We start from the raw sequence: 15,628 nt of genomic DNA on the forward strand, positions 1-15,628 counted from the left end.
GATAAATCAACGATAAACCAACTATTTAAAGACATCGAATAAATGTGGCTGCTACCAAACCGTAATTTGTAATGCAGTTGAGAAAGTATTTAATTAAAGAAGATTTTTTTTCTTCAAAATTCTAGTCAATTCCGATGCAAACTCACGGTCTTGATCTGACTTTCTTTATCGAAAAATTAATTATTATTTTTACAAATTCTTTGGTCTTTTTAAGGGTGTGCAGAGTAGGCGCCATTCTTCATTGATTTTGTGTTTTTTCAACTTATATACAGTTCGTTAGAAGTTGATAATTTCCCTTTTCAAGTCAAATAATTTATTTCCGTGATTGTTTCACACAGTCTAGAATCCTTTCGACTACGAACGTAGCTAAAATATAGGAAATTTTCAGATTGATTATGAAATAGCCCGTCAAAAATGATAATAGAGCAATTAGTGGCCTGGTATTGTAACATTTCTAAAAGGGATCGGTATCTCGCAAAATTTTGTCATCGGAAGATTGTTGTACGAGAAAACTTTCAAAAATTACAATATACTTAGGGTTGTTTGTGTAACTTTAAAATAAGTGCTTTTTACTTAAAATAAATAAGTGGAGTAGAAATTAGAAGCAAGATAAGACTTATAAGTGATTAAAGTGCTTGGGAAATAAGTAGAAACCCCGAAATAAAAGCTAGCATTCCTAACTTTTTATAAGTGCTTCTTGACTTATTACACAAACGTACGAATAAATGCTCCTAACTTATATTCCCAGAAGCTGGACTTATAAGTATTAAACAAACACCCACTTACTTTCGCGGAATCAAGAAATATAGATAACACTGAACCAAAAATAAAATTTTAAAATTATTATTAAAAAATGTTTGAAACATCCAAACTCATTCAAAAATATCTCTAAATATCAAGAATAATTAATTTAATTACTATCTAGTGCTACTTGTATCTTAAAATTCTGGTAATTTTAGAGAAATACACAGAGAGTGTCATGCCGATGAGCAAATCACATCCTTAAATGCCAAAAGTTGGGTGTCATACAAATACAATGAACAAAGCAATCATAGACACCTCCCTTCAACAAACGGCCCTATTATTATAAACCATAAAGAAGAAGAAATTAATAATGTCCATTTCTTCCCTATTATAAGGGTAGATTCATAATGCAATTCTATTTTCTGAATATTAACAGAGAGAAATAAATAGAAAAAAGAGGATGACGAAAAGTAGATAGAATGGTACGGATAGGAAAGTTCATCCCCTCTGCATTTACTAAAAATAACACTAATGGTACTACTATGAATTATGATGCATATTGTTTGTTGTAATATGTATCATGTATCTATAGATAATAGATGTATAAACAGGGGCGGACCCAGAGTTTGAGCTTTACCGGGGCTAAAATACTAGGAGCCGGTAAAGGCCAAAGGAAAAAAAAAGTAGTATTTAATAATTTTACATGTGAAAAAATTAATGTCTTTTTTTTTTCTTGACGAACTTCATGTTTGAGTGTTAGTAAAAATCGATTTCGAGTTTATAATATTTATGTACTATGAAATATATAAATAATATTTATGAATTGTGGATCATAATTGATAATTTTACATTGAATGTAAAATTATAAATAAAAGATAAATCATAAATATTGTAACAAATAAATACGAACATAAATTTATAATATATTAAAAATCTAAATAAATTTTACTCACAATAGTGTTAACATTAAGTTTAACGAAATATATCGTAACATAAAATAACAAAACTATTGATATTTATGCTATATTTATATAAGTGTTTTACACAAATTAGAAAATTAAAAAAATGATAAATCAAGGGAAACACGAAACAAAAAATAATAAATTATACGCAAAATTGCTTATATTTTTAACTTTTATGCTATATTTATATAAGTGTTTTACACAAGTATGAGAAATTAAAAAGATTAATCAAAAGTAATATAAAATAGAGAATAATAAAAACATTAAAGTGACAGCAACGACTTTCAATGATACAGTTAGAAACCAGAATTTTCAAAAGAAGAGTGGGCTTTTAAAAATTTTGTACGGGGCTAAGGATCAGTAAACGAGTAGCAAGACTGGTAAAATTTTGAGCGTTCAAAAATTTGACCGGGCTAAGGCCCACCCTAGCCCCTTCACAGGTCCGCCACTGTGTATAAAGTAAGTAAATTATGAGAGGTGAATATGTGTGGATGATTCGACTCCTTTTGTCTATTTTCAGGAGTAAGCTCGATACCAATTATACCATCAGAGCAAGTATCAGGTTCAAGTTTTAAATATATAAAATATAAGTTTTAGTAATTTTGATATTTTTTTATGGAAGTAATTTTGTTATTTTTAAATAATTCTAATTCAATAATATGTCTTATTCTTATTATATATTTATTTTTTGTTAAAGATTATTTTAATAATAATATGAATTAGTGCTAGAAAGAGAATATATATAATAATTTATTATAAATGTTTATTGAGAAATCTTGGATTTAACAAAGACGAGGTTCATGTTGGAATCAAGATCGCGACTACTCGTCGTAATTAGGTGAAAATTCATCAAAATACTTTTATCAAAATTCATAAAATAAAATAATACAAAAAGATATTTTATCAAAATTACTTTTACAGTTTAAGCAAACACAAAATTTTAAAAATACCTTTTGATAAAAAACTCCATATTAGATTACAATTAATAAAATGTGTTCATAACTGTATCTTTTAACTGAATTATATATATATTCATGTTTAAAGTGTTGCGTGCCTAATATACATTTTGATATACATTAGAATCGGGTACCGCACGATGATTGGAGCGTAACTAAAATTATCAAAATGTGTTCGGTGTTTACGCACTTTCACTTGAGTACTTAACAATGAATTTTATTTGTTTAGAACGTTCATGTTTAAAACATTGTCAATAAAATGCTGTACTATAATCTTATACAGTAAAAAAGAGTATTTAACTAAAAGTTAATAATTTCAAATGAAGTGAATAAGTAATAGATTGTGATGAGTGATTTTGGAAAACATTTGTATAAATTAATGAATCATGTTATTTTAGCTTAAATATTTGCAGTGTTGAAGTAATTAAATTATGTCCATCATCTTGAGTTCTTATTATGATTTCTTTTAAAATAAAGACTAATTATTTAGGATTAAAAGAGTTATGCATTTTGAATAAATATTTATCCCTTGAGTTTTCAATTTTCACTTTTCTCAGGGTACATCAAAATATAATCAAATAATTTATCCCTCTAAAATTGGTGTGCATTTTCTACACTTCGAGATCATTTATATCCGTGTAATTGGTGTCTTTTTTACTAACTAAAGTTTAGTTAGTATGACAAAAAAAATTATTTTTTTTATAATAAGTTAAAACAAAAGGAAGAAACTGTAGATATAACTCAAAAGTAACACACGTAGCCTCTTTGGCTTAAACAAAATAATACATACTTTTACTAGTACTATTAGCTGGAATGAGATTCCGTGTGTGGGAACTGAGCTGTTGTTAACTTGGAGGCCCTCATTTCTCCTCAACTTCCTTATATATACCCCTTCCTCTCATTCACTTGTTCACAAATTAACAAACACTCTTCATTATCAACCAACACAACTCAAAACAAAAACCATGGACTCCATTTTCACCACTATCTTTTGCATACTCTTCCCCATCATTCTCTCAACAATCCTTCTCAAAACCCTCCTCAAGTTCCTCCCTTCCGGGTATCGAAAACTCCCCCTCCCTCCGGGCACCATGGGATGGCCTTATATTGGAGAAACCTTCCAACTCTACTCCCAAAACCCAAATGTCTTCTTTGCCTCCAAAGTCAAGAAGTGAGTTCCGTTTAAACGAGAACAGTTATTAACGTTAGAATAGCTATTACTCGTGTCAGAACAGTTTTTAGCGTGAGAACATAAAGACGTTCTCAGAAATGAAAGATAATTAGTATTTAACTTGGTTTTTTTTTTTTGACAGATTTGGTTCAATATTCAAGACACACATACTAGGATGTCCTTGTGTGATGATTTCAAGCCCTGCAGCTGCGAAGCTTGTGCTGGTTACAAAATCGGAGCTTTTTAAACCAACATTTCCGGCCAGCAAAGAAAGGATGCTAGGCAAACAGGCTATTTTCTTTCATGATGGAGCTTACCATGCGAAGCTGAGGAAGCTTGTTCTTCGCGCTTTCATGCCCGAATCAGTCAAGAATGTCATACCCGATATTGAATCGTTGGCAATCGAATCTCTTAAGTCTTGGGACGGTGGCCTAATCAACACTTTTCAAGAAATGAAAACAGTAAGTTCCTCAAAACAGAGGACTCAAAAACAGAGGACTCTGTTTTTCTTCTTTAAAAAAAAGTAATAATTTATCATCTGTTATCCCGAGATTTATTTATATTTCTCTCATTGCAGTACACGTTCAACGTGGCATTACTTTCGATCTTCGGAAAAGATGGAATTCACTACAGAGAGGACCTGAAGAAGTGTTACTACAATCTCGAAAAGGGCTACAATTCCATGCCAATTAATCTTCCGGGAACACTCTTCCACAAAGCAATGAAAGCGCGACAAGAACTAGCCAAAATCATCGCGAATATAATCGCATTCAGAAGAGAAATGAAGCACACCTACACTGATCTACTAGGATCTTTCATGGGTGACAAAGAAGGCCTCACCGATGAACAAATTGCAGATAACATGATCGGTGTTATTTTCGCGGCCCGGGACACAACAGCCAGTGCTTTAACTTGGATTGTCAAGTACTTAGCCGAAAATCCTAGCGTACTTCAAGCTGTCACAGTAAGTTTTACAATACCTAAAGTCCGCAAATTTTTTAGCCTAGCGGATATCCCTCTTAACGTGTTTTTGGCACGATTTTTCTCAGGAAGAACAAGAAGCAATAGTGAGGTCGAAAAAGGAATCCGGTGAAGAGAGTGATCTTTCTTGGGCAGACACTAAGAAAATGCCCTTAACCTCAAGAGTGATTCAAGAGACACTCAGAGTTTCCTCAATCCTATCTTTTACATTCCGAGAAGCTGTTCAAGATGTCGAGTTTGAAGGTACGGATCAAACGTAGTCAGTATATCCCGCTTGTTATTCAATCTAAATGTGGTTGAAATTTGTGCCAAAGTCATATGGCTGACAAGTTTATGATTATCTTGTAGGATATTCAATTCCAAAAGGATGGAAAGTATTGCCACTGTTTAGACATATTCACCACAGCCCGGAGAATTATTCAGAGCCTGAAAAATTTGATCCTTCAAGATTCGAGGTAAAAAGTCAAACAAATATCTAAATCATGATTGATGAATCATCATCATCTAACCAAATCTTTCATGATTTGAAAATCAATCTTTCCTTGTGATCTGACAGGTTTCCCCAAAACCCAACACATTTATGCCATTTGGCAATGGGACCCACTCCTGTCCGGGAAATGAGCTAGCTAAGATGGAGATTTTGGTACTTGTACATCACATGGCCACAAAATATAGGTAGGTTTTGCCGGATTTTTTCTTATAAGTTAAAAAATTACTCCCTTCGTCCTTTCCATTTCTTTACACTTTCCTTTTTGGGATGTCCCATCCAATTCTTTACATTTCAAAACTTACCCAAAATAGTCAATGGGTCCCACCACTTCTTCACTTTTCTTTCTTTTTCACACTGCTTTTACCCCCACTATCTTCTTTTTACACATTAAAAATCAATAGAACCCACCACTTCAACCATTTTTCTTTCTTTTTTCCCCTACTTTATACATATTTCTTAACCTCCGTGCCCAACCCAAATGATAAGAAACAGAAGGGACGGAGGGAGTACCTATTTTTCTCGGCCGCCAAGCATGCATCTACAGCCTCTTGAGCTTAAAATCAGAGTTTTAAGTTATTTTCAATTTTAATCTGAAAAATGTCTGTTTATATAACAAGTTAGAAGTCGGTTTAAAGTGGAAATAAGTCAGAAGCTAACTTAAAACGAAGTTGGTTTGAGATTTTTTTTCAGTTACTTAATTTTTAAACTTTTTTCTGAATAGAAATTAGTTACATGTCATAAGTTATCATCCGAACAGACATTTTAAACTCTCAATTTATCACATTAAGTCACTTTAACACATAAAGTTATAATGTTAACCTCCCTTCCTATCTTATCATTTATCATTTGAGGTGCTGTGAGGATAGTAAAGATTCTAAAAATAGAAAGTTTAATGTAAGATGGTGATGACTAATGTGTTGGCTTTCTTTCATGTTTGCAGGTGGTGTATGATGGGCCCACAAACAGGAATTCAATATGCTCCATTTGCTCTTCCCCAGAATGGTCTGCCCATCAGACTCTCCCACAAGTAGTCATTTAAAACAGAAATTTCAGGTCCAGAAGAACATGCAGGGCAGGCCCTATTGCATTCTGTGCACTGCCTGCAACTTTCTAAATATAGAAACTTGTTCCAACAGAGAGCATCAGAGAGATGAGACATTAGCCACGTGAACGTCGTGATACTTCCTCTGTCTCAATTTAAGTGTCGTTTTAAAAATCGGGACGGGAGGAGTATTTATCAGTTTTGACAATTTTTTGTATAAGAGAAGTTGGGAGAAGCAAATTGTAAATATAAGGAATCAAGGGACACAGAGTATCTTTTAATCTTACTAACAGCTAGAATATGAAAATTTGTGTAACAGAGTTAGCTAGGTTATGCCAGTTTTAGTGTAAATTTAGTTGATTCTATGTATAAAGTCCGCAAGGCATGTAATGAGAATTTTATTTGTTCCGCTTGTATATTTGTTGTTACTTGTGACAAACTGAGAATTCGTGCTCAATAATGTTGGACTCTAAACAAGTCCCGTTTCTAGTCGGCATCTTGGGGGCACGGAGAAGACATAGAGCTAAATATTCTGTACATTTCAAATTAGATGAGAACTATATTATTTAGAGTGCATTTATTGGATAAATATATAATTTATTCAAAATAAATTCTTGTATATAAAAATTTAGAACTAGAACATCAATACATCATATGTTACTCGTCTAAAAATAACTAATATCATATGAGATGGGAACAGGGGCAGCTCTAGGAAGAGGCACGGGGACACGTGCCTCCATTAAAATTTAAAAAAAAGTAGGTGTTTTTTGAAAATTTGTTTGTTGTCTTTAAAATTTGTTTTCTAAGTCTGCTTGTGTATGGGAAGAATAATTAATTAAATACAACGACTAAAATAACTAAATTTGACACCTATTCTAACACAGAAAAGTAGACCATGTAATTGAATAACTATAATTTAGGTTTATGATAATGAATTTAAAAGAAAAGAAAATATTATACTATACCATAAATAATTATTTAAAACTTTCATTCATTTTCATGTTTTTATCCAATCTTGCATGTTAAACTAAAGTCGAAACTCTCATAATCCAGGAAGTAATGTATCATTCATTCATTTATATCCACGCATCTCTGAAATCATATTGTAACAATTCGTTTACTTATACCTCAAATCACTTAAATTATATTACAATAATTTATATTGTTCACACATGTTACGGTCTTCATTAAAAAATACTCCGTGCTAGATAATAAATATATTTTACACTAAATTTTAATATTAAAATTTTAGATTCTAAGTTTTACCCGAGGTAGATTTTATAAAAAAAAAATTGGATACAGAAATTATATATCTCATGGCTTCCTATTTTTTTAAATTAACTTAATAAAGTCATACCTTAAGTTGAGTCAACCCCCCACATAATGTATCATTTTAAATTTATAAAGTGATTGTGTTTGCAATTTTCAGCCTAGTACCATATAATGGTGATATCAAAATGGAAATACATGTTCACGGTAATAATGTAACTTTTCATATAACTATCTAAAAAAGTTCTCTAAAAATGTTTGTAAATAATAAATATTGAGTAATTGATGTCATAACATTTGATAATGATAAAAAAACAAGTCGTCTATTGAAAAAATTTGTGAAAACAGTTTTTGTATTTTTAGTCATACTTTTGCGTATAATGCTTTGAAATTTATTACAACCTTGACTATAATCAAAGTTAGATATATCTGAAAGCAGGTCGAGAGAGATTTAAGATTATTCATTGAATTAGAAGTCAGCCTCAATTATTGAATTAACGAGCAAATTAATGAACATTAGCATGTGTAAATAGTACGAAATATTTATTTGTCCACTCTAAAATATGCACATATCCGGAATGTATTTACACATAATTTTAGCTTTTTATTAAAATCTCTATATTAAACAAAAATTTAAGAAATATTTTTTCAAAATTGGCAATTGAAAAAATTTATAAAACTACGTAATCTATGCATCTAGTTAACCCGTGTCAAATCGACAAATATGAGTCGTGTTGATCAATTATATACCACAAATTCACAATGTTTAAACATTTTCCTTTATTTTCATACCAGTATTGACTTTGAAGACAGACAATATTTTATACTAGCTGACTTTTCATTTATATTGTTGAAATGAAGTGTCGTAATAAATTTTATAAATTTATGGTTGGTTGACGCAAAATCTCTCACCGTGCTTCATTTTATAAGTAATTGACTTTTAAATTATCAAATTTAATATTCAAGTACACTTGTCATGCATGCTCGATTGCGTGTTTTTTTTTTATTGTAAACTAAATTAAAGAAGGAAAAGTTGATCTACAAAGTTTGCATATAACTCTTAATCGTGCATGTGTTCTTGCAATGAGAAAGATAAACCTTTGATTGAATTTTATAATATATTGCTAAAATATTATTATATATTTTCATTTATTTGATTAACGTTTAATCAAATTTTATAATATATTACTGAAAAATTATTACATATAATCATTTATTTGACGTGTTTCAGGGTTAGCAGTTTAATATGAGGGGATTTAATTAATTGTCAATTTAAATAATTATTTTAACAATTAGAGGGAATTAGTTCTATTAAACTAATTAATAAAACAATATTTAATTAATATTTTATATTTAAACTAGAAATATGGCATTCTCCAAATTAAAAATTCCCATATATAATTTTTTTGAATGTTTCAATTCGCTAATTATCAATATTTGATATTTTACCGTCAAATCAGTAATATGACCCGATCTATAGTTTCAAAATGCTAACTTTTAAACATGATCATAACAAAATACTGGAATCAAAAACTAATTAAATAAATTACAAGTATACTAAAACTATTATTTATAGATCAAATTATAATAATGTAGAACTTTTAAGAGTTTTTAAAAAAATATTATATTTAATAATTTTAAATTACGCATAAAATATTAAAATAATAATCAAAAAGAGGTCGGGGAGTAAACGCTGCCTTTACTCTTATTCATACATCAAATTGATCAAGCCTAATCGAAATAGACAATTTAATTAAAAATTAATTTCCCCTTATGAATTTAAAAAGCAATACAAAAGTCCGTTCAGTTTAATTTAAATCAAGCTATTTATTTATTCAAAAATATAAAGCCCAAACCAAATCTGAGCCCATCAGATAAGAAAAAACTTATCTTATTCAAGCCCAGCTAAACACTTTGCCAGTCTTGAATAAAGTAAAAAAAGCCTCTAATAAGGCCCATATTGTAGTTACATGGTTTGGGCTTGTAGGCTTTAGACCATGAGCAGAAGTAAATAAGTTAATAAAGTGTTTAGAAAAACCATGAGCAGAAATGAGAAGTAAATAAGTTAATAAAGTGTTTGGAAAAAAAGCAGAACTGTGAGATGCTTCTACTTTTTTACACAAATGGGTCAAGAGAAACAAAAGGGTAGAAGGAGCTCCTGCTTCTCTTAAACGAACAGGACCGATATGTGTAGGCTAGTTGGGAGCTGTGATAGTCCTCCCTTGTTAATTACGGTTACCTTATGTGAAAAATATAGTGGATGTAATTAAATTTTTATACTGTAAATATTAAAATATTTCATCAAAATTTGTTTTTTAAATTTTTTCAAAAAATATTTTAAATATAGATAAAATTGGGTGAAATGAATGGAATTGAAGAGAAATAATACTGAAGAGGAAAAAGATATAAATTAAGTTGTGAATGTGTTTATTTCATAACAAAGCAATCAATTTTATGACAAAACTATCTCAATATTTTTGATACACAAAAATAAAAGACATTCTTTGAAAGTGCTACTCCCTCCGTCCCCCTCAATTGTTTACATTGGAGGGGGACACGGAGACCAAGACAATGTATGAAAAATGAGTAAAGTTAGATAAAAAGTGGGTAAAGTGGTGGGACCTATGAATATTTAATAATAGATTTGAGATAGTGGAGGAAAGTAGTGGGTGTAAGTAGTTTTTATTGTTAAATATGAGATAGTGGGGGAAGATAGTGGGTGTAATGATGAAAAAAACTTACTATTTATGGTAATGTAAAGAAATGAGAGGGACATCCCAAAATAGTAACTGTAAACAAATGAGAGGGACAGAGGGAGTATATAAATTAGAAAAAAATTTAAAAACTTCTAAATATTATAAAATGACGGTCTTTGATATTTGGTGAATGTTGGAATCAATTATTCCGAAAAATCTCATCCTGATTTAAGTGCTCAAAAAATTATAAAATTCTAATTATAACCAACAAATATAGGTACTCTCCTTGGAGCACAATGTGTCACAGATTCAACAAATTTTATAAAATATTTTTCACATCCAATTTAATCATTTTTTTCACGCTGCTCAAGACATATATAATATTTTTGATGAAATAAGGAATTCGACCTTTTTTTAACTCCATCGTGAACCATTCATAGAGAAAAGATGAATTTAATTCATGTACAAATACCGTTGTACACTCGTCATGCATGACATATTTTTAATGATTGTGATAATATTATTTTCTTGTAATTAATGTTAGACAAATAATAGTAATGACTCATTTGGTGGAAAATATTTTTTTTATTTTAAAAACGTAATCCATATTTTGTGCAAGATTTAGCTAGACTTTCAATTACAATGGATGCTTGAGTAAGTAATTAATAAATAATTTATTTCACTTTTTAGTCATTTTATTCGTTTGGTTAAAAGATTTCTTTAAATAAAAATAGCAAAATAAAATACACTCTTTCCGGATAATTTTTGCAACGATTATGGGACATGCATATTTGAGACATGCTTAATTCACATGAATGTTTACTTGCAATATTTTGTGATTATTGCACATATATAAGTTTAATTCGCCTCACAAAGATTATACTAAAGTCTAATTTCTTGTAAATATATTTGGATGAGATTCCAGATATATTTCTCAATAAATTTATTATATTACCATCATTATTAGTCAATAAAAATAATATGTAATACAGATATCATTGAGAAAAATATCAGCGAGGACATGGGTACATGCATGTGCAATTGATAGCCGTGCAAGTTCCATTGCCGTTGTATGTACTTGAACACCAACTAGCACATTCGTCTATATTGCAATTCAAATCTCCTCTTACAACGGTGCATATTTCGCCTGCTTCTCCTTGAACGACCATTAAACTCACTGAAATAAACAACATAGCACAAGTTTAACATATAAGTTATCAAACATTTAAATACTAAAAATGATGAAATTATTAATTTTGAAAAATTTAAAATTTTTTGAATGTAAGGTCTAAAATCTTCTTTTAATCAAAGAAGAACTCTCCACTATGCAATCCTTTAATTATGTACTACATAAGAACAAACAATCGTGAAAAAAATGTATTAGTTACCTAAACAGAGGACAATGACAAATCCAAAAAAGAACTTTGTCATCTTAACGATTATAAATGAATTTGGTATACTAAGATGAAGTGGAGAAGTGATTGCCAGATACAAATAACCAATACAATGTTATAATATAATGATCACACCACACACATATTTATATAGTACGTAAATACCACATATATAATGAGATCTTATTGGAGTTATTGGAAATATTCTCATTAAATCAGAATCTTGAACATTTTAATAAAAATAGATATTCATTCAATCCTTTTCTTAAGCTTTCTAAAAAATTAATTAAAGAAATTGCTTAATTAATATGTGTGTGTGAAAATTGAACATTTAAACGTGTGCGCGCATATATATACATATATACTTCTTCTGTTTTTTTAATATTTGACGTTTTGATTTTTGGCACGTACTTTTAAGTTCTTTGACCGGGTAGTTAGAGTTATTAATTTTTAATTTTCTTTTTCTGAATAAAATTATATAATCAAAATTTTAATTCACAAAAAAAAATCAATCATAAATAATACTTTTAACTACCCATTCAAAACAATTAAAAGTGTGTGCCAAAAGTCAAAACGTCAAATAATAAAAAACAGAATGAGTAACTTTTTTTTTTTGTCATATATGAATTACTATTAATAATTGATTTGAGATATTATATCTTATATAAATATATGTCGACGTCGTTCAAGTAAATTATTTGTATATCCTTTCAGTAATTATGTTTCCATATAGAAATTAACTTACAGAAATTGAATAACAATTTTATTTTAATGTAGATTAAATATAAAATATTAGAAAAATTTGTGAAGAGCTTGGTCTGTTGCTGAAAAAACAATTTTGGGAATCAATAACACGAGAATGGGTGCTAACATAAAATTATTAATCCAATCCAACACTTGAATTCGAGATCTAATTCTGATTAACCAAACCCATCAATTATGAATGAAACTTCTCTTTAGATGAGTGATAATAGCGAATTTCATATCAGCTTATTTGTAAATGGTTCAATTTCGAGAAAAATTACTTAAACTTAATAAAACACTGTTTTATACAACTAGGAACAAAAATTTCAAACATAACCGTACCTTTCAATTTTACTCATTAATCAACTGGAGAAAGCAGCAGCATACATATTCATTACCACCCATCGGACCCACTTTGTCCTTAGCAAATGTGTTCTGTGTTTCTCTGCATTCACTTGCTTGCATATCCAATGCCCACCATGTGTTTGATGGAATGCCTGACAGAAGAAAACTTTTCGAAATTAGAAATTATTATGATGTTCTTGATTTCATTAAGTTTTCGACTACGAAGCTAGATGTTGTAGCTGCATTGGCAGCTCATTGTTTAGCAGTGAAGGCTGGTGTTCTTGCTCATTTACCTAGTGCAACTTCTCTGCTAGTTAAGTATTCAAGAGGTGGGTGTGTTGGGTATTCGATGACCCTTTTCGATGAAATTATGGACAAGGATGTGGTTGTTTGGAATGCAATGCTTACAGGCAGGGGCGGACCCAGAGTTTGAGCTTTACCGGGGCTAAAATACTAGGAGCCGGTAAAGGCCAAAGGAAAAAAAAAGTAGTATTTAATAATTTTACATGTGAAAAAATTAATGTCTTTTTTTTTTCTTGACGAACTTCATGTTTGAGTGTTAGTAAAAATCGATTTCGAGTTTATAATATTTATGTACTATGAAATATATAAATAATATTTATGAATTGTGGATCATAATTGATAATTTTACATTGAATGTAAAATTATAAATAAAAGATAAATCATAAATATTGTAACAAATAAATACGAACATAAATTTATAATATATTAAAAATCTAAATAAATTTTACTCACAATAGTGTTAACATTAAGTTTAACGAAATATATCGTAACATAAAATAACAAAACTATTGATATTTATGCTATATTTATATAAGTGTTTTACACAAATTAGAAAATTAAAAAAATGATAAATCAAGGGAAACACGAAACAAAAAATAATAAATTATACGCAAAATTGCTTATATTTTTAACTTTTATGCTATATTTATATAAGTGTTTTACACAAGTATGAGAAATTAAAAAGATTAATCAAAAGTAATATAAAATAGAGAATAATAAAAACATTAAAGTGACAGCAACGACTTTCAATGATACAGTTAGAAACCAGAATTTTCAAAAGAAGAGTGGGCTTTTAAAAATTTTGTACGGGGCTAAGGATCAGTAAACGAGTAGCAAGACTGGTAAAATTTTGAGCGTTCAAAAATTTGACCGGGCTAAGGCCCACCCTAGCCCCTTCACAGGTCCGCCACTGCTTACAGGTGCTGTTGAGAATCATTTTTATGTCGATTCGATGAAATTGTTTGTGCAGATGATTGAGAATAATGAGTTTGATTCCGCAACTCTTGTGATTGTTGTTTCAGTGTTATGTAGAAGTAATAAGTTAAGTCAGGGTCGAGAAGTTCATGGTTTGAGTGTTAAGGCAGGGATGATGTTGGATACTTACTATTGTAATGCTCTTATTAACATGTATGCAAAATGTGGTGACTTGAGATCTTCCGAATCTCTCTTTGCAAATTTGGAATGCAGAGACGTTGTTTCTTGGAATTCAATGATTAGTGGTTGTCTTAATAATGATGAACCTGTGTGGTCTCTGTTGTATTTCAAGAAGATGTCTTGTAGTGGTGTACTTGCGGATAATGTGAGTCTTTCAAGTGCAGTTGCAGCGTGTACTCGTTTGGAAGAATGGGATGCTGGGCTTGTTTTTCACGGACTAGGAGTCAAATTGGGGTTTGATGGAAGTGCGCACATTTCTGTTTCCAATTCCCTTATTCCATTTTACTCAGGGTGCGGAGAGATTAATGCTGCTTGCAATGTGTTCAGAAGATTGATATGTAAGGATGTGGTTACATGGAATGCAATGATCGACGGGTTTGCTTCAAATGGACTGATTCTTGAAGCGTTTGATTGTCTCTCTGAAATGCAGGTAACTGGACATGTTCGTCCTGATACAGTGACTATACTTACTATACTTCCCCTTTGTGCAGAGCTAAATTTATCAAAGGAAGGTAAAGCTATTCATGGATTTACTTTAAAGAGAGCACTTAAATTGGAATTGTCCATTATGAACAGCTTAATAGATATGTACATGAAATGCAACAGAGTGAAGGAAGCTGAACAAGTTTTTCGAGCTATGCCAGAAACAGATCTGGTCACATGGAATACAATGATATCCGGGTATTCCCAAAGTGGGCGTTCTGGAGAAGCCCAGGCCTTATTTAAAGATCTGCTGCATTGGTGTTCTAGATGCAGCTTGTCGACTATGTTGGGAGTAGCTCTGTCATGCAATTCACCTGCATCACTCAATTTCGGTAGGTTGCTCCATGGCTGGCAGATAAAACTGGGTTTTGTAAACCATATGCTTGTAGTTAGTTCCCTCATGCTCATGTATATAAACTGTGGAGACTTGATAGCGTGTTTCATCTTGGTGTGGCGATATTATGCTATTATGGATACAGCTTGCTGGAATGCTGTCATTGTAGGTTGCACATAGAATTTTGACTTATTTACGGCATATGGGTTATTAAAAATATAATAATATAAATAAAAGTGTTTTATGAGTAAGTTATGATTAATGTGTAATTTTTATCACAAAAAAATTAAAAAAAAATTAAGTCACTGAAAAAAGTATCTCAAACTAACTTCTGGCTTTAAGTCAGCTTCTGGCTTATTTTTGACTTTAAACCGGTTTCTGGCTTATTACACAAACAGACATTTTTCAGCTTAAAGTTAAAAACAACTTTTAAGGCCCAGCTTAAAGCTGCCCCAAACAGGCTCATAAAGTACTATCCAAGAGCAGAATAGACACAATACATAGAACAGAGCAGATGAACAATCATCTGCATCTTTAGCAAGCCTCCAGCCAGCAAATG

General features: G+C 30.5%; 2 protein-coding genes and 1 long non-coding RNA gene across 4 annotated transcripts; 2 read left to right on the top strand and 1 right to left on the bottom strand.

Annotated features, from left to right (window-relative positions):
- The first annotated feature begins 3,498 nt into the window (after positions 1–3,498).
- Positions 3,499–6,762, top strand: LOC108201942 (abscisic acid 8'-hydroxylase CYP707A2). The gene is made up of 7 exons (XM_017370322.2): positions 3,499–3,833; positions 3,976–4,294; positions 4,411–4,797; positions 4,883–5,057; positions 5,163–5,269; positions 5,371–5,489; positions 6,245–6,762. The coding sequence occupies exons 1-7, from the start codon at positions 3,628–3,630 to the stop codon at positions 6,333–6,335; spliced, it is 1,404 nt and encodes a 467-aa protein (XP_017225811.1). The 5' UTR covers positions 3,499–3,627; the 3' UTR covers positions 6,336–6,762.
- A 4,491-nt stretch (positions 6,763–11,253) lies between these two features.
- LOC108202033 (uncharacterized) lies at positions 11,254–14,004 on the bottom strand. The gene is made up of 3 exons (XR_001802994.2): positions 13,088–14,004; positions 12,792–12,946; positions 11,254–11,488 (listed from the first exon to the last, which is right to left on the bottom strand). It is a non-coding gene; the product is annotated as an uncharacterized LOC108202033 (long non-coding RNA).
- LOC108216148 (pentatricopeptide repeat-containing protein At4g19220, mitochondrial-like) lies at positions 12,553–15,270 on the top strand. Of its 2 annotated transcripts, XM_064090143.1 has the most exons (3): positions 12,553–13,204; positions 14,018–14,764; positions 14,859–15,270. In XM_064090143.1, exons 1-3 carry the CDS (start codon positions 12,706–12,708, stop codon positions 14,861–14,863), a joined length of 1,251 nt encoding a protein of 416 aa, XP_063946213.1. In that variant the 5' UTR covers positions 12,553–12,705; the 3' UTR covers positions 14,864–15,270. The 2 variants fall into 2 exon arrangements, with proteins under 2 accessions (XP_063946213.1, XP_063946211.1); XM_064090141.1 differs by having other exon boundaries at positions 14,018–15,270.
- Positions 15,271–15,628: the final 358 nt, after the last annotated feature.

Source organism: Daucus carota, chromosome 1 (genome assembly GCF_001625215.2).
Source record: "Daucus carota subsp. sativus chromosome 1, DH1 v3.0, whole genome shotgun sequence".
Classification (NCBI taxonomy): Eukaryota; Viridiplantae; Streptophyta; class Magnoliopsida; order Apiales; family Apiaceae; genus Daucus; species Daucus carota.